This window comes from Pelophylax lessonae (assembly GCF_965119305.1).
Source record: "Pelophylax lessonae genome assembly, chromosome: 4".
NCBI classification, from domain to species: Eukaryota; Metazoa; Chordata; class Amphibia; order Anura; family Ranidae; genus Pelophylax; species Pelophylax lessonae.
This window is the reverse complement of record NC_138771.1, coordinates 576,729,359-576,754,559: the sequence shown is the minus strand read 5'-3', so window position 1 is coordinate 576,754,559 and position 25,201 is coordinate 576,729,359. Positions and strand designations below refer to the sequence as shown.

General features: G+C 45.9%; 1 protein-coding gene across 1 annotated transcript in view; it reads left to right on the top strand.

The window, feature by feature from the left end:
- Positions 1–9,573: 9,573 nt before the first annotated feature.
- AKAP8L (A-kinase anchoring protein 8 like) overlaps positions 9,574–25,201 on the top strand; it is a gene marked incomplete at its 3' end in the record, with an annotated part of 80,829 nt that continues 65,201 nt past the window's right edge. Inside the window, exon 1 of the mRNA XM_082256657.1 lies at positions 9,574–9,621. Within this exon, the coding sequence (XP_082112783.1) occupies positions 9,588–9,621 (34 nt within the window). The 5' untranslated portion in view covers positions 9,574–9,587. The remainder of the gene's footprint in view (positions 9,622–25,201) is intronic.

Genomic DNA, 25,201 nt, shown 5'->3' with positions numbered 1-25,201 from the left:
ACTTCCTACAGGCACAAAAGAAGGACCTTAGGAACCTGGAGGTTATGGCAATTGAGGCCATTTCCAAGGGCACCCTGACCACAAACGAAAGGTTCTCCCTTCTGTGCAAAAGGGAGACTTTTTGGAATTTTTCATTTGGGTCCTTGTCCCCTTGGGGCCTCAATGAAGAGCTTGAAGTACACACCATTGTCTAGATCAGTGGTTCTCAACTCTGGGCCTCCGGACCCACTAACAAGCCAGGTTTGCAAGATAACTGAAATACATCACAGGTGATATCATTTGCTGCTCAGTGATTGCAGTATTCTAGTCTGCATCTCCCCAAGGTGATACTTAAAATCTGGCCTGTTAGTGGGTCCTGAGGACCAGAGTTGAGAACCACTGGACTAGATGAAGTCTGCTCTCGCCCATATCGGGCCTTTAGAGACGTCAGTTAAAATAGATACACTAGCATTATCAATATGCCCAGCATGTACATCCGAGAGGTTGGTACTTTTAGGCACACTGATATACACTGGATGGCTTTTTATTTCCTCTCCATGGTTTATATCTATATAATCTCACAAAAGTGAGTACACCCCTCACATTTTTGTAAATATTTTATTATATCTTTTCATGTGACAACACTGAAGAAATGACACTTTGCTACAATGTAAAGTAGTGAGTGTACAGCTTGTATAACAGTGTAAATTTGCTGTCCTCTCAAAATAACTCAACACACAGCCATTAATGTCTAAACCGCTGGCAACAAAAGTGAGTACACCCCCTAAGTGGAAATGTCCAAATTGGGCACAAAGTGTCAATAGTTTGTGTGGCCACCATTATTTTCCAGCACTGCCTTAACCCTCTTGGACATGGAGTTCACCAGAGCTTCCCAGGTTTGCAACTGGAGTCCTCTTCCACTCCTCCATGACGACATCACTGAGCTGGTGGATGTTAGAGACCTTGCGCTTATCCACCTTCTGTTTGAGGATGCCCCACAGATGCTCAAAAGGGTTTAGGTCTAGAGACATGCTTGGCCAGTCCATCACCTTTAGCCTCAGCTTCTTTAGTGAGGCAGTGGCCGTCTTGGAGGTGTGTTTGGGGTCATTATCATGTTGGAATACTGCCCTACCGCCCAGTCTCTGAATGGAGGGGATCATGCTCTGCTTCAGTATGTCACAGTATATGTTGGCATTCATGGTTCCCTCGATGAACTGTAGCTCCCCAGTGCCAGCTGCACTCATGCACTCGAAGACCATGACACTCCCATCACCATACTTGTCTTTGTACTCCTCACCTTTTTGCCGCCACACACGCTTGACACCATCTGAACCAAACTCAACGAATTTCATGCAGTGTGCGGTGTATGGTCCCCCCACCCCTTCAACCTCTGCAGCAAAGCTGCCAGCACTCATACGTCTATTTCCCAAAGACAACCTTATGGATATGATGCTGAGCCAGGTGGAGGAAGGGGTCTGCACTCAACTTCTTTGATCCACCATGGCGAGGCCTGTTCTGAGTGGAACCTGTCCTGTTAAACTGCTGTATGGTCTTGGCCACTGCACTGCAGCTCAGTTTCAGGGTCTTGCTAATCTTTTTTATAGCCTAGGCCATCTTTATGTAGAGCAACAATTCATTTTTTCAGATCCTCAGAGAGCTCTTTGCCATGAGGTGCCATGTTGAATTTCCAGTGACCAGTATGAGAGAGTGAGAGCGATAAAACCAAATTTAATAAAACCTGCTTCCCATTCACACCTGAGACACTAACGAGTCACAAGACTTTGGGGAGGGAAAATGGCTAATTGGACCCAATTTTGACATTTTCACTTAGGGGTGTACTCACTTTTGTTGCCAACGGTTTAGACATTAATGGCTGTGTGTTGAGTTATTTTGAGGGGACAACAAATTTAAACCCGGTATACAAGTTGTATACTCATTACTTTACATTATAGCAAAGTGTCATTTCTTCAGTGTTGTCACACGAAAAGATATAATAAAATATTTACAAAAATGTGAGGGGTGTACTCACTTTTGTGAGATACTGTAAGTCTTCACTATAAGAAAATGGTAGTCCAGTCCCGGCTACATAAAAAAAAGAATTTGTGTTTTTTTTTTTTTTGTATAACCCACCTTGAAGGGGGTGTGTCCCATGCTTCCATACGTTTGCTAATAGGTGTCCTTTATTCCCATCTCAAAAAGTTATGAGGTATGCCATAGAGTAAAAAAGACTGCCTGCATGCAACTCCAGGCAGCTACAGCTTGTACATAACAAGTGCTCATTCAATTTGCATTGGCCATAGTGCTGGCGAATGACCCCCAAGACCACATTCATACATAGAGTGTCCATAGCCATGGACAGCAGTCTGTACATATCAATGACTGCCTGACAGACACTGCAGATGTACTCATGTAACCACACATCCTGGACACAAACTGTACACTAGCTGAGGAATGACAGCTGTGACAATGGAAGTGACATAATACATGTCGCTTCTGGGGTCATTAGTCACTGGAGGAATTAGGGAATGGATGTTCTCCATGTTATTCCTACTTTCACTGGGGAACCTGTCAGCACTGTCCTGGGCTCCCTGGAGGAACAGGAGATCCCGGGAACCACCACCGGTGCCATCACAGCAGCAGCTGTGAGCTTGGTTTACTACTTGTCTACCATGCCATTTATTACCGTGCCTTAGTAGACAAGTGGTTAAACTCATCAGTTTGCTGTTGTACCACAACTTTTGGTACTATTTCAGTGCACGCTATAAACTTCACATTCCTTTCACTGCTTATGCCACTATTAGCCCCATCCCCTCCTCCTAAAGAGAGACACAGTTTGCTATCATCTTCCTGGGTACTGCATGACCTTGTCCCAGCACTGACTTTTAGTAATGGATTTGTCTCCTATAAGGGTTCACATATCTTAAAAATATGTTGCATGGAACCTCATAGTGCTGCAGTACCATACGGTTTCGCAAAAGCACGCCACGTTTTCTGATGCCTGGGGATAATGGCACCCCCGCATGTCTGCTAAAGAGCAGCAGGTTTTGCCTGCGGGTCAGGAACATGCATGATTATGCTAAGTTTTCCCGACCTGCACATGTATGGATCTAGGCTTATGGTACATTTTAGAGTGCCTTCACACTGCCCCGGTGTTTTGTGCGGGTTAGCTAAGCTTTCCCATAGACTTCTTTGAGGTCCTGTAGTTTCAGAAAGCGCACCAAAGCACACTCAGGAGTTTTGGTGCTCTTTCTGAAGCAGCACCAAAACCGCAGAATCTCTCTGAAGTCTATGGGAAAGAGCTAACACGCATCAAAACCGCGGGTTAGCTGCACTTTAGCAAAAGCACAGCAGTATAGTGTGAAGCCACCCTTAAGCCTCGTACACACGTGTCAAAAATCGGCAGGGAATTTTCGTCCGACGTCCGATCTGCCGATTTTCGGCTTGTTAGTATGATGCTTCCGACAACCGACTCCGACTTTTCGGCCGAAAAAAATCTGGTGTGCAGGCTATAAAATTTTTGTCTGCCGTCAAAACACGGCCGATATTCGTGCAGTCAGTACAGATTTCGACAGGGAAAAATCTAATGAGCAAGATTGGGCATGCTCAGAGAAAAAAAAACACAAAGAAAGCAAACCAACACATGACATCACTTCTGAAGTAGAATTTTGTCAGGCGAGAAAATTTGTGTGCAGTCTAGGCACATTCCAACCAACAAAAGACCACTCTGGACAAAAGACGGATGATCGGTCGGCCGATAATCGTTGCGTGTGTACTAGGCTTTAGGCCCCATTCACACCTCAGCATTTTGGAGCTCGAAGCTCCAAAAAGCTGGAGGAGAACAAATCTATTGTTCTCTTTGGAGGTGGTTTACATCTCAACTCCAAGTCACCTGAAGCCAAACGCCTGAAGCTCAAAAAATTTCTGGAGTTTTATTTGTAGCTCAAATTGGGCAGATTTGCTTGTCCCCTAGAAATGAATGGAAACGCGCAATTTGTACGTTTTCACGTGTACTGTTGCACGTTTTTGCAGGATTTTCTGCTCAAATTAAAAAAATTTTTTTTAAAAAATAGTAATACTATAGGAATAATCAAATGTAAAAAAAAAAAAAATACACAAATAGCTAAAAATAATCATAAATGATAAACTAAATTGATACTATGTAATAATAGGTAAATAATAATTAACCCAAAACCGATTAAATATATTATTAATAATAATATTATAATATTATTAATAATAATGAATAAACACCCAAACAAAAAATAAAATAATAATTTATTATTATTCATAATAATTCATTAATATTGATAATAATAATAATGTATTTATATATTTTGTGTTATGCCTCTTTCACACGGAGCGGACCGTATTGCGATCCGCTCCGGCACTTTTTTTTTTTACAGACACGGATGACATTTGTGTCATCCGGTCCGTATGTCTGCATATCATCCCATCCGTTTGCGGATGATATACGGACATAATGTATGTCTATGGGATTGCGGATGTCAGTGGATGACACCGCTGACATCCGATTTTGCGTCCTTTACCTTTTTTAAACGGAAGAAAAATAGGATTCTGTTCCCTTCCAAAAAACGGAACAGAACTGAAAGGACGCAAATCGGATGTCAGCGGATGGTCGTCCGCTGACATCCGCAATCCCATTGACATGCATTATGTCCGTATATCACCCGCAATTGGATGGGGTGATATACGGACATACGGAACCCCCGTGTGAAAGAGGCCTTAGGGTTAAGGTGTTTAATATTATTATTTTTCTTTTTTAAGGCTTAGGGGTTAAGGTTGGGGTTATTGATTTTTATTTTTTATTACATAGTATCCATTTATTTATGATTATTTTTATTTGTGTATTTATTTTTACATTTATTTATTTTATTTTTAAGTAGCATAAACACCATAATCCTTAAAAAAAATAATAATAATAATTAAATAATAAAACAATAATTAAATATTAACCCCGAATCCTAACCCCAACCCCCTAATATTAACCATAACCTAATCCTAACTATAACCCCTTACCTGAACAAAAAAGAAAATAATAATAAACGAATATTAATAAAAAAGAAAATAAAAGCTAAAAAAGCAAAAAAAAAAACCGAGCAACAAATGATAGTTTTCTTTATTGGCTAATAAAAAAAAAAAAAAGCGAAAGTTTAGAAACGCTGTATAGAAATATTGTGCATAAAAATGTTGGAGAAATGCTGACAGACGCTACGTTCAGGTGTGAATCAGTGGCGGCCCGTGCATAGGGGGCGCCAGGGCGCCGCCCCCCTGCCCCTAAAAAAAAGAAAAATTACAAAAAGAACAAATAAAGTTGGGGAAAAAAAAATTGGGTTCGCAGGCATATGCGGTGGCACTGTTGGCTATGGGGGGGGTGGGGTTTACGTCCCAGAAGAGGCGCCGATTGGCTGCCTTCTGGGGGCGTAACCTGGGCGCAAGTCATTGCGATTGGTCACCCCCACTTTCCTGATATCCTGGCTGTGATTGGTCCAGGCTCCAGCTGGACCAATCATCATCCAGGACATCCGATTGCGACGCCGCTGACGTCGCAATGGGGGCGGTGCCGGTGCGTGCATCAGTCACTCACCGTCACCGCCCGGTCAGCTTCCCCCCGCCCAAGAGGAGTCCTGAGAAGAAGCCGGCACCGGTCACCCGCCGCAGAAGAGGCCGAGAGGGAGAAGCGCCGCTCACCTTCCCGCCGCTGAACGAAGAAGAGGAGAGGGAGAAGCCGCCGTGACTCACAGGTAAGTGCACTGCTCTCAGTCGGGCACGCAAGCATTGCTCTGCATTGGGGTACATGTATACTGGTGGTCACTGGAGGCACGCACGCATAGCTCTGCATTGGGGTACATGTATACTGGCTGCACTGGAGGCACGCACGCATAGCTCTGCATTGGGGTACATGTATACTGGTGGTCACTGGAGGCACGCACGCATAGCTCTGCATTGGGGTACATGTATACTGGTGGTCACTGGAGGCACGCACGCATAGCTCTGCATTGGGGTACATGTATACTGGTGGTCACTGGAGGCACGCACGCATAGCTCTCCATTGGGGTACATGTATACTGGCTGCACTGGAGGCACGCACGCATAGCTCTGCATTGGGGTACATGTATACTGGTGGTCACTGGAGGCACGTACACATAGCTCTGCATTGGGGTACATGTATACTGGTGGTCACTGGAGGCACGCACGCATAGCTCTGCATTGGGGTACATGTATACTGGAGGCACGCACGCATAGCTCTGCATTGGGGTACATGTATACTGGCTGCACTGGAGGCACACACGCATAGCTCTGCATTGGGGTACATGTATACTGGTGGTCACTGGAGGCACGCACGCATAGCTCTGCATTGGGGTACATGTATACTGGTGGTCACTGGAGGCACGCACGCATAGCTCTGCATTGGGGTACATGTATACTGGTGGTCACTGGAGGCACGCACGCATAGCTCTGCATTGGGATACATGTATACTGGTGGTCACTGGAGGCACGCACGCATAGCTCTGCATTGGGGTACATGTATACTGGCTGCACTGGAGGCACGCACGCATAGTTCTGCATTGGGGTACATGTATACTGGTGGTCACTGGAGGCACGCACGCATAGCTCTGCATTGGGGTACATGTATACTGGCTGCACTGGAGGGACGCACGCATAGCTCTGCATTGGGGTACATGTATACTGGTGGTCACTGGAGGCACGCACGTATAGCTCTGCATTGAGTACATGTATACTGGTGGTCACTGGAGGCACGCACGCATAGCTCTGCATTGGGGTACATGTATACTGGTGGTCACTGGAGGCACGCACGCATAGCTCTGCATTGGGGTACATGTATACTGGTGGTCACTGGAGGCACGCACGCATAGCTCTGCATTGGGGTACATGTATACTGGCTGCACTGGAGGCACGCACGCATAGCTCTGCATTGGGGTACATGTATACTGGCTGCACTGGAGGCACGCACGCATAGCTCTGCATTGGGGTACATGTATACTGGCTGCACTGGAGGCACGCACGCATAGCTCTGCATCGGGGTACATGTATACTGGTGGTCACTGGAAGCACGCACGCATAGCTCTGCATTGGGGACATGTATACTGGAGGCACGCACGCATACCTCTGCATTGGGGTACATGTATACTGGTGGTCACTGGAGGCACGCACGCATAGCTCTGCATTGGGGTACATGTATACTGGTGGTCACTGGAGGCACGCACGCATAGCTCTGCATTGGGGTACATGTATACTGGTGGTCACTGGAGGCACGCACGCATAGCTCTGCATTGGGGTACATGTATACTGGCTGCACTGGAGGCACGCACGCATAGCTCTGCATTGGGGTACATGTATAATGGTGGTCACTGGAGGCACACACGCATAGCTCTGCGTTGGGGTACATGTATACTGGTGGTCACTGGAGGCACGCACGCATAGCTCTGCATTGGGGTACATGTATACTGGTGGTCACTGGAGGCATGCACGCATAGCTCTGCATTGGGGTACATGTATACTGGTGGTCACTGGAGGCACGCACGCATAGCTCGGCATTGGGGTACATGTATACTGGTGGTCACTGGAGGCACGCACGCATAGCTCTGCATTGGGGTACATGTATACTGGCTGCACTGGAGGCACGCACGCATAGCTCTGCATTGGGGTACATGTATACTGGTGGTCACTGGAGGCATGCACGCATAGCTCTGCATTGGGGTACATGTATACTGGTGGTCACTGGAGGCACGCACGCATAGCTCTGCATTGGGGTACATGTATACTGGCTGCACTGGAGGCACGCACGCATAGCTCTGCATTGGGGTACATGTATACTGGCTGCACTGGAGGCACGCACGCATAGCTCTGCATTGGAGTACATGTATACTGGTGGTCACTGGAAGCATGCACGCATAGCTCTGCATTGGGGACATGTATACTGGAGGCACGCACGCATAGCTCTGCATTGGGGGACATGTATACTGGCTGCACTGGAGGCACGCACGCATAGCTCTGCATTGGGGGGCATGTATACTGGTGGTCACTGGAGGCACGCACGCATAGCTCTGCATTGGGGGACATGTATACTGGCTGCACTAGAGGCACGCACAGCTCTGCATTGGGGGACATGTATACTGGCTGCACTGGAGGCACGCACGCATAGCTCTGCATTGGGGACATGTATGCTGGTGGTCACTGCATTGGAGGCACGCACGCATAGCTCTGCATTGGGGACATGTATGCTGGTCACTACATTGAAAGGGGGCATTTATACTGGTCACTATATTGAAGGGGGCATGTACTGTGGGGTTTGTGCTAGAGGGCCTGTACTGTGGGGTTTGTGCTTGAGTTGTTTGTGCTTGAGGGGTTTGTACTGTGGGGTTTGTGCCACTCTCAGTCCATGTATCCCATAATAGGGTGTCTCTCACAGTATATCCCATAATAGGGCCCCTGTTCCCTATTATGGGAAATACTAGCACTGATGGACCCCTTAATATGTGATATATTGGGAGAATTGGTTCACGCAAGCAAAATACAGGGGACAAAATGGGTGGAGTCTATAAGGGGTGGTGCTTCTAAGAAATGGGAGGGGTCAAAATGGAAGGGCGGGGTCTTGCGCCCCCCCATCTTAAAACTTCACCAGCTGCCACTGGTGTGAATGCATTAACATCTGCGCATTCCGGAAACGCTTGAAAATCTTGAGAATAGCGCACGTCGTGCTTGCGGTGCCATTAAGGCCCCTTTCACACGTGAGGGACATGCCTTTTTTTGGTGTGTAACAGCACTGGGCACCCCATTCATTTGAATAGACTGCCCTACGCAAAAAATATTTGCAAAATGGCTCATGTACCTCTTTATTTTGCAACGAGCCTTGTGCATTTTGTGGCTACCCGGGTTTGGGTGCCAGTAAGAACGAATGGCGCTGCACATGAGATGCACATTTAGTGCATTTTTCACACATTTCTGGGAACGCCAAAGTGTGAGTGGACGCTAATTGTTAACGGCGCCCTACATACAGCTAAGAAATACCTTTTGTTGCACGACAAATGCACAAAGCCATGTCAAGCCCAAGGCCCCGGGGAAGGGCGGAAGATTCTTCTGGAACACTAGGAAAGCTTATTTATTTGAATAGGGTTTTGTGCCAGAAAAAGCACATTAGCGCAAAGCACAAGTATGAATGAGGTCTCAAAGACCCCAAAAGGGATGCCTGAGGGGAAAATGTGTAAGTATTGAACAAATTCACCCAAAATGTTTACGTTTCTTTGGCCCTGACAACCACCCGACCTGAGCCCCTTCTTTTCTCCTCACTCAGGTGATCCATACGCATCCATACTCCCACAGCGCCCTCTACAGCCCACAGCATTAATAATAACGTCACATTACGCCGAGTCACGTGCCATTGAAATGTGGTAGAACCCCGGAAAAGAAGAAGCCCATCTGATCACGTTTTAACCAATAACTCGTCGATTATATAGATGACAGGCGGTGCAGCCAATGGTAGCTCTAAAAGGGAAGGGAGGAGTAATAGCGCCTCTTGGTGGGCGGGGCTAATGTCTTCTGGTCGCAGGGTAGAGCGGAGTGTCGGGATGGCGGGGAATAGAAGAGGTGGATCTGGAAACGGTGCGGGGCCGGGGAGACGGGTTTGCATGCACACAGGGGGGAGGGGGTGCAAGAGCAGCATGTCCTGCCAGCCACAGTCTGTGTGTGTCTGGGGAGTTCTGTGTATGTACGGCGGGGGCCCCATTGTATGTGTCATGGAGGGCAGGGCATGCTGAACGTTCTAACCAAACAGAATGAGGGCCACAGGCTGCTCCATTGTTGTCACATGTGCTCTATGTAGCTCTTTTGTGTCACCTGGTTGTCACTGTGCTTGGATTTCCATGCTGTGTATTGTAGGAGGATCCTGCTCCACCCCCACCCTGTATGTGAGGATCCTGACACCCCCACCCTGTATGTGAGGATCCTAACACCCCCCCCCCCCTCACCCTGTATACGAGGAACCTGACACCCCCTACCCTGTAAATGAGGAACCTGACCCCCCCCCCCCTCTTGTATATTATTGAGGATCATCTCCCACCTCCTGTATAATATTGAGGACCCTGACCCCCCCCATCTGTATACTGAGGATCTGGACCCCCCCCCCCGTATATTAATGAGGATTCTGACCACCCCCCCTGTATATTAATGTGGATCTTGACCCCCACCTCTCTGTATATTATTGAGGATCTTGACCCCCCCCCCCCCAATTTGTATGTTAATGAGAATCCAATTCCGGACCTCCCTCCTGTATATTAAAGAGGATCCTGACCCCCCCCCCCCACCCCGTATACTGAGGATCCTTCTGTCCCCACCCCCTGTTTATTAATAGGGATCCCGACCCCCACCTCTCTGTATATTGAGGATCCTGACCCCCCTGTAAAATGAGGATCCTGACCCCCACCCCTCTATTTTAATGAGGATCCCCCCCCCCGTATGTTAAAGAGGATTCTGACCCCCACCCATTTGTATATTATTGAGGATCCTGATCCCCACCCCTCTGTATATTGAGGATTCTGACCCCCCCCCCCCTCCTCTGTATATTAATGAAGATCCTGACCCCCCCCCCGTTTATTATTGAGGAGCCTGCCCCCCCCCCCTTTATATCAATGAGGATCCTGCCACCCTCTGTATATTAATGAGGATCCTGCCCCCCTTCTGTAAATTCACGAGGAGCCTGAATACCCTCTGTATATAACTAAGGATCCTAACGCACCCCCCCCCCCTGTATAGTAATGAGGATCCCGGCCACCTCTATATATTGGGAGGAGGATCCTGACCACCTCTGTATATTGGGAGGAGGATCCCGACTCCCTCTGTATATTGGGAGGAGGATCCCGACCCCCTCTGTATATGGGGAGGAGGAGGATCCCGACCCCCTCTGTATATGGGGAGGAGGAGGATCCCGACCCCCTCTGTATATGGGGAGGAGGAGGATCCCGACCCCCTCTGTATATGGGGAGGAGGAGGATCCCGACCCCCTCTGTATATGGGGAGGAGGATCCCGACTCCCTCTGTATATTGGGAGGAGGATCCCGACCCCCTCTGTATATGGGGAGGAGGAGGATCCCGACCCCCTCTGTATATGGGGAGGAGGAGGATCCCGACCCCCTCTGTATATGGGGAGGAGGAGGTTCCCGACCCCCTCTGTATATGGGGAGGAGGAGGTTCCCGACCCCCTCTGTATATGGGGAGGAGGAGGTTCCCGACCCCCTCTGTATATGGGGAGGAGGAGGATCCCGACTCCCTCTGTATATGGGGAGGAGGAGGATCCCGGCTCCCTCTGTATATGGGGAGGAGGAGGACCCGACCCCCTCTGTATATGGGGAGGAGGATCCCGACCCCCCTCTGTATATTGGGAGGAGGATCCCGACACCTTTTGTATATTGGGAGGAGAGTCCCGATACTCTTTTTATTGGGAGGAGGATCCTAACGCCCTCTCCATATTGGGAGGAGACTCCCAACCCCTCTGTAAATTGGGAGGAGGATCCTGACCCCTCTATATACCAATCAGATATAACTTTACGATCACCCACCAAACCCTATGGAGGCATAGACTCCACTTGACCTCAGAAGGGTATACTGTGGTATCTGGCACCAAACCCTCAGTAGCAGATCCTTCAAGTCTTGTAAGTTGTGAGGAGGGGCCTCCATGAATCAGACTGGTCTTTCTTGCACATCCCATAGATGCTTAATTGGATTGAGATCTGGAGAATTTGGAGGCAACACCTCAAACTTGTGTTCCTCAAACCATTCTTGAATTCATCAGACCAGGCCACCTCCCTCCATTGCCCTGTGGTCCGGTTCTGATGCTCAAGTGGCCGATGTAGGTGCTTCTAGCTATGGACACTGTGACCGGTCGGCGGCTTTGAGGCCCCAATCACAACAAAGCACAATGCACTGTGTGTTCTGACACCTTTCTATTGGAACCAGCATTATGTTTTTCAGAAATCTGAGCTATAATAGCGATTCTATTGGATCGGACTACACAGATTCGCCTTTGCTCCCTACGTGCATCAGTGAGTCTTGGAGACCCATGAGCCTGTTGCCATTTCACTAGTTTTCTATTCTTGGACCAATTTTGATGGGCCCCGAACACTGCAGAGTGCAAACATCCCACAAGAGCTGCAGTTTTGGAGATATTCGTCTAGTCATTACAATTCGGCCCTTGTCAAAGTCGCTTGAATCCTTACTTGCCCGTTCACTTGCTGCCTATAATATCACACTCGCTTTCAGATGCTATTGTTACAAGATAATCAAAGTTATACACTTTACCTGTCAATGGTCATAAAGTTATGGTTGATTGGTATATATATATATATATATATAGGGGATCCTGACCTCCTCTGTATATTGGTTGAAGGATCCTGACCTCCTCTGTATATTGGTTGAAGGATCCTGACTATATTGGTTGGAGGATCCTGACTCCTCTGTATATTGGAAGGATGATCCTATCAAGGGCTTGACAAATTCGAGCTCAACATGGCAACTTGAAATTGAATCCTGGTGCCTGGGGTTTTGTCAGCCCATTCACTGTTGCAAGGATGCACAATTTGTATCGCCGGACGCCTGAGACATGCAGTTCCAGGTGCTGGACAGGTCGTTTTTTCCTACATTTAGCTCTGGATCCACTGCCACCTGATTGCTTCCACACCTGCGGGTAAAGTGCCCCACGCTATGTATCCCGGACTCTCCTTGCCCATCTGCAGGCTCTGGACCAGGATAGTGGGCACCACGTGATAGAGGAGAGCGGACACATGTCCATTCTCCTCCCAATCTTGTTCCTGACCCGGAAGCGACATGTACAACGTCACTTTTGGGTCCCCATTGGCAGTTTCCCTGGCCAGCATGGCAGTGAAAGAATGTAATGCAGTGCGATCTGTACTGCATTACATTCAGTGGAGTACAGGAGAGACATGCAGGGTCCTTTAGACCTTACGTGTCTCATTAAAGAGAACCTGTTACCAAAAAAATCTTCACAGAGGACTTTTTTGGTCTCCTTTTTGATAAAAGAAAAAAAAGTTAATTGTTAAAAATTAAAGTTACACCCAAGCACATAAAATCCGCCCCCCCCCCCCAGAAAAGTTCCAGGCCCTGCCCCCACATACGCACACGTACAAACGTAAACACAATTGTTGGGGCTCCTACACATGAAAACATAGATTGCGATACACATGTAACATATCGCTGCGCACACGCTCACAAACTGGCTCCTAACTTTTTTAGCTGGTCAAGCACTGTCCCAAACCCCCCTGTATATTGGCTTGAGGATCCTGACCCCATCTGTATATTGGCTTGAGGATCCTGACCCCATCTGTATATTGGTTGGAGGATCCTGACCTCTCTGTATATTGATAGGAGGATCCTCACCCCTCAGAATAATGGTTGGAGGATCTTGGCCCCCAAAGTATATTGTTAGAAGGACCCTGGCCTCATTGTATATTAGTAGGGGGATTATGCTCCCACTGTGAATTGCAAGGAGAATCCTCAACCCACTCTGAATTGGTAGGAGGATCTTGATCCCACTTAACACTGGTTATAGGAACCTGACCCCACTGTATTTTCTTAAGTGGCTCCTCCACCTGCTCTTCCTGTCCTTGAGCATAAACCTTGCTCACCTACTGATCCCCTGTGAAGGAAGAGGATGTCTTATTGTCCGACAAGGCACACTCGGTAGACCAAGGGGGTGGTTGGTAGGGCTTAGGCCCTGGATCAAGAAATTAAGGCCTCCATAGTCAAGTGATGGCAATCTCACAAGAGAGGTAGCAGTGGGTGTCTTAAAGAGGAAGTAAACCCATTAATTTAACAGTTTGAAAAATGCCGGAAATGTAACACTCCCATTGGTTGTGCTCTCAACCAAACTGTCAAACCATCCAATGGCTGGTATCATAACTGATCACATATGCAGCACATGGCAGTTGAAGACCAAAGGCCAAGATGGCAGCTTCCTTGCTTGAAAACCATAGGAGGCTTTACTTCCACTTTAAGTAGCATGTTTAGTTAAAGGACAGTTTTTTAACATTGTGTAGCTTGTGCTGTTTTGTTTTTGTGACCTAATAGACTTTTGTGCCTAGACCTGTCTATCAGCAGTTGTGTCTGAGCCCTTACAGGTGCATATTAATGGCTTCTTTATTTTCCTCCTATTCACCTTATCCTCTGTCGTACCTTTCCTCTTTTCTTAGAACAGAGCCTGCTCAAGTGAGCTCCACCTTTTATTTAGGCGGTCACAGTAATTCAGCTTCAGTGTCATTCATTTTATTGAACAATCCAGGTTTAGATCCTTCAGTTTTCCTTTGCTGATTATTTAACAGGTAATGTTAAATAATGGTGTGCCTTTCAATGCCAAGTAAAGGAGACACTAGGGTATTTTCAAAAGGTACACATTTTGACAAATTGCTCTAACATTTTCTGGAAAGTCATTTTTTTTACTTTTGCATTTTTATCTGTTTGATGTTCTGTCTAATTACTTGTACAGTAAATGTTACTGATTTTAGAAAAGTAGAGTAAAGCAGGCCATAGATGTTTCGAATTTCGTATGATTTATCGTGCGATAAACGCAAGCGGCACTCGTGTACATCATCGAGTGTACCATCAATGTGATCCGAAAATCGTACGACTAAACACTAGTTTCTTCTGCCAGTATAGGAAGTCATGCAATGTTGTCTTGACCTTTAAACCACACCTCCACTGGGCACTCCCCCTACAGTTAAAAATCGGGTCGCGGCATTTGCGAACAGAACAACAATTTGTCACAGCCTCTCAGCAGAGTTTGCTGTAACCTATAATATTTGATGTATTACGTTTTTTCTGACGAACACTCGTTCGTGTTCTTTTTATTTTCCTTCCGGATCGATCTTTTCTGAATCATGCACAGTTGTGTGCTGTTCTGTGGAATCGCAGGACTCAACCACTAATAATACGAAATTTGGACAATTTTCTCAGAAAAACCCAACATGTTGGATATGTGAATTTTTGCTGTCGTACGAAAATCGCATGTTGCACATACCAGACTAACGATACGAAAATCGTTCAAATTCACTGGCAAATATGATTTTCGGACGAAATTCGCATCGTGTATGGCCTGCTTAATTCGTGCTGAGTTAGAGTATAAAGGTAATCCATAAAACAACTAAAACAAGTAATAGTTTAAATTTTATTGTTCAAAAGAATCGGATGACTGCACACCAGCTATTTCTGTATTCTATCTTTCTTCATTCATAAAAGCAATACACAATCGGTCAATGGGGACATTTGACACATTTCATGCAAGGCCTTTAATTATAGTCACACTCCATTATTAAGTGTGTGCGAAACGCGTCAAGTGCCTCCATGCATCTCTTGTCTATTGCTTTATTGGTGAATAAAGATGAAATTCTTAAATGGCTGGTGTGTGGTCATCCAATTGATTGAACAGTGCTTATCTGCAAATGAGCTGGAAGGGCACCAAGCAAGAGTGGGCTGACCGTCAACGGCAAACTGCCTTTTTTTTTTTTTTTTCTCATTTTAATGTTTTTTTTTTTTTTTTTTAAATACCATAAGTAATGTCCAAATATCTACAAGACTTGCTTACTAGTGTAGATAAAAGAGAGAGGAATAGAGTTCTCACTCTCGTGGGGGGTAGATAACATTAATAGATGGATTTTATGTGTTCTCTGCGATACAATATAGGGCCCGATGTTTGTGGACACTTAACTATTTCACCTATATGTATATGATTGTTGGGTATCCTATTCCAAAACAAGTATTACCCCTTATAAACATTCTTTGAGCCTATAACAGTCTTTTGGGGTAGCATTCCCCAAGATCTTGAAGGGCCAAGACGTCAGTGCACGTTAAAACACGACTAAAATGGATGGAAACGTACATGCATTTTAGCGCAAGTCACCATGAATTGGCCTGAAGAGTCTGTTAAAATTTGTGCCATTCTGCCATAAAAGGTTTGGATGAGAAAACCTGGCTTGCAATTGGCATTTCATTTCATCCCAGAGGTGTTGAATAGGATTGAGGTTGGGGCTATGTGTAGTCAGTTCCATTTCCTCCATATTAAACTCATCAAACCAAGCCTTTATGGACCTGGCTTTGTGCACAGTCATGCTGGAACAGTAAAGGAAGTTCCCCAAACTGTTACCACAAAGTTAGAATTGTGCAATTGTCTAAATGTTCTTTTATGCTAATTTTTCTTGAGGGAGCCTACCTGGCTATATGCTTAATTTTTTGCACATGGTCTTGGAATGGGATGTTCAGCAATCTCATATACAGCTGCTCGCAAACTTGTTAGTACCCTTCACGAAGAAAGAAGAACCCACAGTTTTCCCTAAAATAAGTTGAAAATGACAAAATCAGTTGGCATTCATCATCGTTTAATCCATGTTTAATAAAAATTGGACTTTGCATTTCAATTTCAGTAGAATATTTTAAATGTTAAAACAAGTGAATCTTGCACGGACACCCAATATTTAAATATTGAATAATATATAATGAATATTGCCCTTAACCTAATATTTTGTTTTACAGCCTATAAAGGGAATTACTGCAAACAGGCGATTTATGTAATTCCCAATGAGACTGATGTACCTCCAACATATAGTTTGGTCCATTTATCTTGAGCAAACTGCTCAGATTTAAATGGGGTGTTGAAAGTTTTAGCTCCTTCCATAGATGTTTAATAGAATTCAGATCAGGGCTCATAGAAGGCCCCTTTAGATTAGCCCAGTGGTTTGTTTTGGCCATTCTTGGGTGCATTTAGCTGTGTTTTGGGTCATTATTCAGGACTTGCAACTGTGGCAAAGTTTCTAACTCTGGGCAGTAGTACGTTTCACACCTACATTTCCTGCATGATTTGAGATTTCATTGTGTCCTACATAGAATCAAGGCACCCAACAAACGCAAATTAGCTCCAAAATATAACCAAGCCTCCTCTGTTTCACAGTGTAAGCTATTATGACCAAGAACTGTGAGGGAATCCAAACGTTTTTGCAGTTCCTCAACCACTTTTTCAGGTGAATGGAGGCAAAAATCAAAGCTTTCTAAATGGATACAAAAGAAATATGTAAGATTAACCTATAATGGCAAAATATCATAACAAAAAATATGAAAAATATAATATACCAATATATAGAAAAAATAGCTTGACTCAAAAACAGTAGGGAGGGATGTGGCTTGTGCACCTGCCATGCATAGTTGTTCTGGGATGACAAAACTGTGTAACTATAGAAAATAAATCGTAAAGATTCCTATATACAGTGCATTCATAAAGTATTCAGACCCCCTTCTCTTTTTTCAGTTTTGTTAGGTTGCAGCCTGGTATTATAGTTGTTTAAATTAATTTTTTTCTCTTTAAAGCGGAGTTCCGGCCACAAAATCGACATAATCAATTTTGGGCCATACGCTTCCTTTTGGTCACCTGAAAAAGAAATGGATAGTTAAGATTTTTTTTTTGTTTACTTACCTTGTTATTGAAGAAAAATATACTCACCTTTCTTCCACTTCCTCCCTCTGTGGCCGCGGCCCGTGCCGTCACTTCCTCTTTGCATTGATTCCTGGGAGCTGAACGTCATCGCTCCCAGGAATCAATGCGCCTGCACCGGCTCTGCTCGTCACTTCCGGTGCGGGCGCTCATTCCCTGCTAAACAGCTTCTGGGCATGCCCAGAAGCTGTGGAGGGATGACGCGCCCGCACCGGAAGTGACGAGCGGGGCCAGTGCAGGCGCATTCTGGGACAAGAGGATGCAGAAGAGGACGCGCTGGCTTCAGCTGCCCACATCCGAGATGGCAGCGCTGGAGAAGAATTTCTTCTTCTTCCAGAATTTCTTCTGGAGAAGTATTTCTTCTAAAAGGGAAGTGCGACCCGGGACAGTACAGAGGCTATCCATTGTGGAATGTACTAGCCCTGACTGTCCCGTGGGTATTTTTATTGAAAAAAAAAATTTTGTGGAAGGAACTCCGCTTTAAGCTACACTCCGTACTCTATAAAGACCAAGTGAAAACAGAATTTTAGAAATGCCTGTGAATTTCTTAAAAAGAAAAAGCTGAAATATCACATTAAATATTGCACAGGTTGAACTGGATGGACTATTGTCTTTATTCAACCTTTACTATGTTACATGTACCTAAAGGGTAACTCCACTTTTGTGGGGAAAAAAAATAGCAAATAAAGAAAAAATAATATAGCGTATACAATTGTGACACAAGTCTATATTGTCATTTGAATGCTTTTAAAAATGACCTTTCATTTTCAATTTGCAGCTGCTGTAATTTTCTGAAATTGCAATCCGATAAGGCTACCTGGAGGTGTTCTGTACACAGAATTTGTACTGATCACACCCCAGAAACATAATTTCCTGTTTGTGTGATTGGCTCACTGATTTTCCCAGAAGTCTGCCTAAGATACAAGTTAGATTTCAGGCATCCCCTGCAACACAAATGTAATTTTTGGTGAGATATTCCCAATAGGAACACCTCTGAAGGGATGCAGTCCCAGCAGATTTCCTCATTAGTGCTCTGCAGCTGCGACAGCTGATTGATAATTACGAAACCACTCCCATTAGACCCTCATAGCACAGGAACACAGAAACAAACAATTATTTCTTAATAACAAAAGGTAGGAATCTGCAACAAATGTTATAATCCTTGTAATGTACATAGATCACCCAGAGGGGAATGCTTTTTTCCTCAACAAAAGTGGAGTTACGCTTTAAGTATTCAGACGCTTTACTCTGTACTTTGCAGCAATTACAGCCTTAAGTCATTTTGGGTATGACACAACAAGCTTTGCACACCTGGATTGTTGCACTTTCTGACATTCTTTTTTGCAATTCCTCTCAAGCATAGTCAGATTGGATGGGGACCATTGGTGGACTGGACAGTTGTATTCAGGTGTCTCCAGAGATGTTCAAGTCCGGGCTCTGGCTGGACCACTCTAGGACATTCACAAGGTTGTCCCTAAGCCACTTCTGTGTTGTCTTGACTGTGTGCTGAGGATTGTTTTCATGTTGAAAGGTTCTCTCAGCCCTGATAAGTCTCCCAGTCCCTGGTGCTGAAAAACACCTCCACAGCATGATGCTGCCACTACCATGCTTCACTGTTGGGACAGTGTTTGGCAAATGAGCAGTGCCTGGTTTACTCTGGAAATAATGTTTAGACCTGAGGCCAAACAGTTCAATCTTGGTTTTATCAAACCAGAGAATCTTGTTCCTCACTGTCAGAGTTCTTTTGCAAACTCCAAGCAGGCTTTCAGTTTTGCACTGAGGGGAGGCTTCCGTCTAGCCATGCTGCCATAAAGTCTAGATCAGTGAGGGCTGCAGTGATGGTTGTCCTTCCAGAACTTTTTGCAGTCTTCACACTTTCTTTGGAGCTCAGAGTGAACATCGAGTTCCTGGTCACCTCTCTCACTAAGGCCCTTCTCCCCTGATTGCTCAGTTTGACCAGAAGACCAGATCTTTGAAGAGTCCTCATTGTGGCAAGCTTCTTCCAATTGAAAATTATGGAGGCCACCTGTGCTCTTGGCAGCCTTTAGTGCAGCAGAAATTTTCCCTAATCATCTTTCAGGACAGCCACCTCGGAGAGACCTTGGCTCCTCCCTTCACAGGAAACAGTGCCTTAGCTTCAAGATTTAAGCCCCTCCTGCCCCACTGGACCCCCAGTTTTGGTGGTTCCTCTGGTGGGGAGACATCACTAGGAACCAGGGTTGATCAGCTGGAAGCCGGTTTTCACTGTGGAGAAAAGCTGAGGTCTCTCCCCCTGTCTCTATTTCTTGGGGAAACTCTGGGCCTTGGATAAGGTACCTGAAGGTCGCCTGCTTAGCCACCACAGCTTCTCCTGAGGTCGGGAGGGGGCGGGCGTCACAGGAGGTGCACCATTTCTCCCTGCGTTCTGTGTGGCCAGTGATGGAGCTGGAGCCTGGGCCGGTGACGTCATGTCTGGTGAGGGTGTGCATCTCCACCAGAGCTGCGGCTTCCTGTTCCTGCCACGGTCTACGGGAGAGGGCCAGGCACTGGCTGGTGTGAGCCTTTAATGCTGGAGGGGTCAGCGATCGGCTCAGAAAAGCGGGACCACCAGGATCCTCAGTGGGAGCAGTCCGAGCAGAGGTGGCTCAGACTGTTTCTGGCAATGTCAGCACCAAGCACTCAAAGTTAAGAGGAACCCTGGGGTGGGTGTTTCCTTTACGTATCACCCGATAGCTCCATGGGTGTTTCCTGTGAAGGGAGGAGCCAAGGTGTCTCAAAGGTGGCTGTCCTAAAAGACTCCTGGAAAAGATCTTACCGGTTAGTGTAACTGATTTTTTTTTGTACCTTCACCAGAAATGTACCTTGCAATAATCCTGTTTCTGAGCTTTGTAGGCAGTTCCTTTCACCACCATGGCTTTTGCTCTTATACAGTATGCATTGTCAGCTGTGAGACCTTTTATTGAGAGGTGTGTGCCTTTCCAAATCATGTCCATCAATTTAATTTACCACAGATGGACTCCAATCAAGGTGTAGAAACATCTCAGCAACAATCAAGAGAAATGGGAGGCACCGGAGCTAAATTTCAAGTGTTTCAGAGGGGGCTGAATACTTATGCCAATGGGATTTAACTAACTAGTATCAGGCTGCAACATTACAAAATTGAAAAAAAAAGTGAAAGGGTCTGAATACTTTATCAGTGCACTGTATTTCAAACTTATGCTATAAGTTTGCATACCATACAGTATTAAAAAATATATTAAAAAGAAAATATGTTGTCTGATCTAAACCATAGACACTTAGGGGTCTATTTAAAAAACAGTGAATGCAACTTTCACCAAACAAATTAGAAAAAAATCACTGTCCTTTAAAGAGGAAGTAAAGTCCACACGTTTTTTTTCTTTGTTTACCTGCAAAATAAATGCATAATGTGCTAGTATGCATCGCATACTAGCACATTATGTGACACCTGCAAAAGAACCCCGCGTTGCCCCCGTTGGAGGCCGCATCCATCTTCGCCCATCTTCCTTCCAGGTCTGCCGACTTCGGCTGTGTGACTGGCCGAAGCTGTGTGACGTCACTTCCGCGCATGCGCGTGGGAGCCGCCAATCACGGTCTAGGACTCTGAAGAAATCAACGGCCGTTCCTTTAGAGTGCATGTGCCAATGACGTCGTCAGCTGCATGCAATGTAAATGTCTCCTAAACGGTGCACGTTTAGGAGATATTTACAGTACCTATAGGTAAGCCTTGTTATTAAGGAAACACTAGCAGCGCAAACAATAACATACATTCACATATATATATGTTTGTGTCCCAAAAAATCTCTATATATAGTGTGTAAAACCAAAAATATTGATAAAGTGAATGTCCAAAAGTACTTAATATTACGCAGTCCCCTAAGCAAACCGCTTAATGCAGTGCATCGTCCAATAAAGTAAATCCCGTGAATAGAGGTTGATTCTATCACCAAAAAATCCACCACCAATGTGAACATCCAACACCACTCCCATCAGATGGACACTCACCACATGTATATGCCCCCATTTGCTTGGTGTGGGCAATCACGCCAAAAGAATAAACGACAATAGATTCCTCTTGATGAATAAAGCTCTCTTGTCTTTTTCCTCTATAAATAGCTCCAAGGAAGACATGCAGGAAAATTAAAAGCTCCACTAGTGTAATACTATCTCATAAACTTTGTTTATTCAAAAAATCTATTCCAAATGCACTCACGGAATTCATATTAACAGTGCTACAATGTCTAAAACTGGAGGGTCAAAGTGCTCCCCGAGTCCTGACCACCTCCCCGCTCGTTCAGAATCTCCTGGGAGCTGTCCTCTGCTCCTCCGACTGACAGTCCGGTTTGCCGTGTAGCCACGCCCCGACACGTTTCATCACGGGGGTTCTAGTATTACACCAGTGGAGCTTTTTCTTTTCCTGCATGTCTTCCTTGTAGCCATTTATAGAGGAAAAAGGCAAGAAAGCTTTATTCATCTAGAGGAATCTATTGCCGTTTATTCTTTCAGCTTGATTGCCCACACCATGCAAATGGGGGGGCATATATATGTGGTGAGCGTCCATCTGATGGGAGCGGTGTTGGATGTTCACATTGGTGGTGGATTTTTTGGTGATAGAATCATCCTCCATTCACTGGATTTACTTTACTGGATGATGCACTGAATTAAGCGGTCTGTTCACGGGACTGTGCAATTTTAAGTAATTTTTGACAATCACTTTATCAAAATTCTTGGTTTTACACACTACATATAGAGGTTTTTGGGACATATATATATATATGTATGTGTGTGTGTTATTGTTTGCGCTGCTAGTGTTTCTTCTTTACAAGTGTTGTGTTCACTAATTTGACATAGAAGTTTTTTGGTTTATAAGCAGCTGCATTTTTTATCATTTTTGTTGTATATTTACGTATTTAGTTTATTAGCACAAGAGATTTCACTTTATTAATAAGCCTTGTTATTGGCTTACCTATAGGTACAAATGCCAAAGCTAAGTTTACAACCACTTTAAAACAAAGGACATGGAAGATTCACCTGCAGAAGATGTTTGCTGAATGTCTGACTCACTGCTTTACAGTATATGCCCCTAAATATTTAATAAGAGTGGTCACATATAACTGAACTTATTCTCTAATGTTGTAGATGTTTTGTAGCTTATCCAAACCACTTCACCCCAGCATTTGTATTCACACAGGTAGCACTGACACCTTGATCCAATCGCAATGGAATGTGCAGATGTTATTGTCTAAAGCTAGCCATAGATGGCGGAATTGATGAAGGAATCATCCCCGCTGTGCTGTTGTATTCTGACAGCGGGGACATCTCCGCTGCCAGAATACACTGATCAGAACTGCATCCTGCTAAGTGGATTTAAATTTCTCTTCCGTTCATTGACAGACACCGCTCCATATGCTTCACCATAGGGTTATGCTGCCCTCTACAGGAGTAGGACTAGGCAGACAACACAAAAGCTTGGCTACGCCCTGTGGGCCATCCTCAGCTGGAATAACCCCCCTCTCTGCTTAAAGATCCTCCGTTTTTGTTTGCCTAGTTTAGGAGTAGGACCTAGTCTCCCTGCCAGGCCCTAAGTCCTGTTTTGTTTTTTTGCTGTTTTTTTTTTTCTTCTTGATCCCGTTTTTTTCCTCTAGCAACTGCTGAGCGATGGGCTGGACTATTGCAGTTCCAGTGGTCCCCTTAGCCTGGCCAGCAAGGCGTGCAGACAGTAGCTCCGCTCCCCCTGGTGCCCAGGTTGTAGGTACCGTGCCCTTGGTGCCTGTGGGCACACTCGGTGGGCCTTCTATGGGGTGGGTGGCCTTTTTTGGGTCCCCTTGGTATAGCTGGTGGGCCTGGAGGGCAGGTGGCTCGGTATCCGTGAGTCCGAGTACCATGCAGTCAGGCAGGCTAAATATTTAGGCTACGGCTTTAGGGCCTACTGGCTGGACCTTCTCTGGGGCAGCCTCAGTTGTGGCAGATAATGCCGCCATTGTACCCCAGGACATTTGTCTCTCCTCCGCTCCCTGGCTGGTCATGGGTCCCCTGTGGATCGTGCTCACTGGGGCCCAGGCGGCCGTAAATATGGGCCGCGTGGCCGGAAATTTAGGTTTACCTACTAGGCCGCACCCCTTCTGGTAGGGCAGCTGATAGGGGTAGAACAGGTTCCCATGCAGGTTTAGCTGCCAGGGTTCTGTGGGGCATCTGCCTTCCCCAGTGGCTCTGTGGCAGTAGTCTGCGAGTTTTCCCGCATTAGCGGCGGGTGACCTACTGTGTGGACCTCCTTGGGGGGAACCCCTTGCGGGGGTTCTCTCGTTGGCCCCCACTTTTTGCGGGCCTCAGTCGGCGCCCACTGTGGGGGGTAATGATAGCGGTTGGCTTAGCGATTGCACTCCCTGACCTCTCCTGTCTCATCAGATCCTGCATCTGGTTCGGTCGCTGCAGATGGGACCACCATGCGGGGTCTGAGTCCACGTTTCTCTGAACTGTCAGACAGAGAGGATGATTCCTCCATGACTTCTGCACCACATAAAAGAGGCTGGTAGATGCATTAAATGCATCAGTGCAGGAGTCGTATATGTTGGAGGATGCTGCTGCAGCCATATCTGTTCCGTTTGTCACCCATAAACCGTCCCGTGAGGTTATGCTTTTCTCTTATCCAGCTTATTTGGTGGCCAACGTCCCCAGGGGGCTTCCTCTCAGGGACGATCTTTTGTCTCAAGCACAGACCTTCCATCCTTTTTTACAGTCGCAGGCTTTGATGGCCTGGCTGTTGAGAGTCTGGTGCTAAAGGAAGGGCTTGTCTGTCTCGGTGATTCCAACCATGTTCAAGGCGAGGAATTCTACATCTTAAAAGCTTTATCATCGGATGTGAAAGGCATACATTTCCTAGTGTGTGGTTTGCGGAGTCCATCCTCGTTCCTTTTCGGTGGCTCAGATTCTGGCCTTTCTTCAAGGGGGGTGAATCAGAAACTGGCCTTGAGCACCGTGAAAGGCCAAGTGTCTGTCTTGGCAGTTTTTTTCAAAGACCTTTGGCTTCCCATTTATTGGGGCGTACATACCTTCAGGGGGTTCATCTTTTTACTCCGCCTGTAAGTTCTCCTCTGTCACCCATGGGATTTGAGCCTGGTTCTGTCGATTCTTCAAAATCTCTTTTTGAAAACATATGGGAGATCTCTTTCCTTACGCTGTCACAAAAGGTGGCTTTCCCCTCTGCTCGCAGGGTGTCGGAGGTGGTGGCTTTGTCTTTTTGGTCTCTCTATCTGGTACTTCACTGGGATAAGGTGGTCCTGTGACCACGGCCGTCGTTTCTTCCAAGGGTTGTCTCTGATTTCCATTTGAATTAGGACATTGTGCTGCCGTCCTTGTGTCCCAGGCTGGTTCATCCCAGGGTATTTGCCTTTTATACTCTGGGTGACGTTCAAGCTATATGGCAGCCACTGAGTCCCTTCGGGGTTCAGACTAAGTTTTACAACATGGATATTTTGGCTTTTGTGGTTGCCTCCTTTTGGCTGCAAAGTTTTTGCGGGCTGCAATTTAGAGGGTTTGTTTTTTATTTCAGGTTGGGCTCTTGTTCTAGTTGAGCTACTATTACCTGGATTGGCTTGTGTTTAGCCCTGGGTTTGTTATTCCCACCCCTTATGTTCCGCACTGCTTTGGGACATCCCTATGGTGAAGAATATGGAGCTGTCAATAAATGGAAGAGAAAATAGG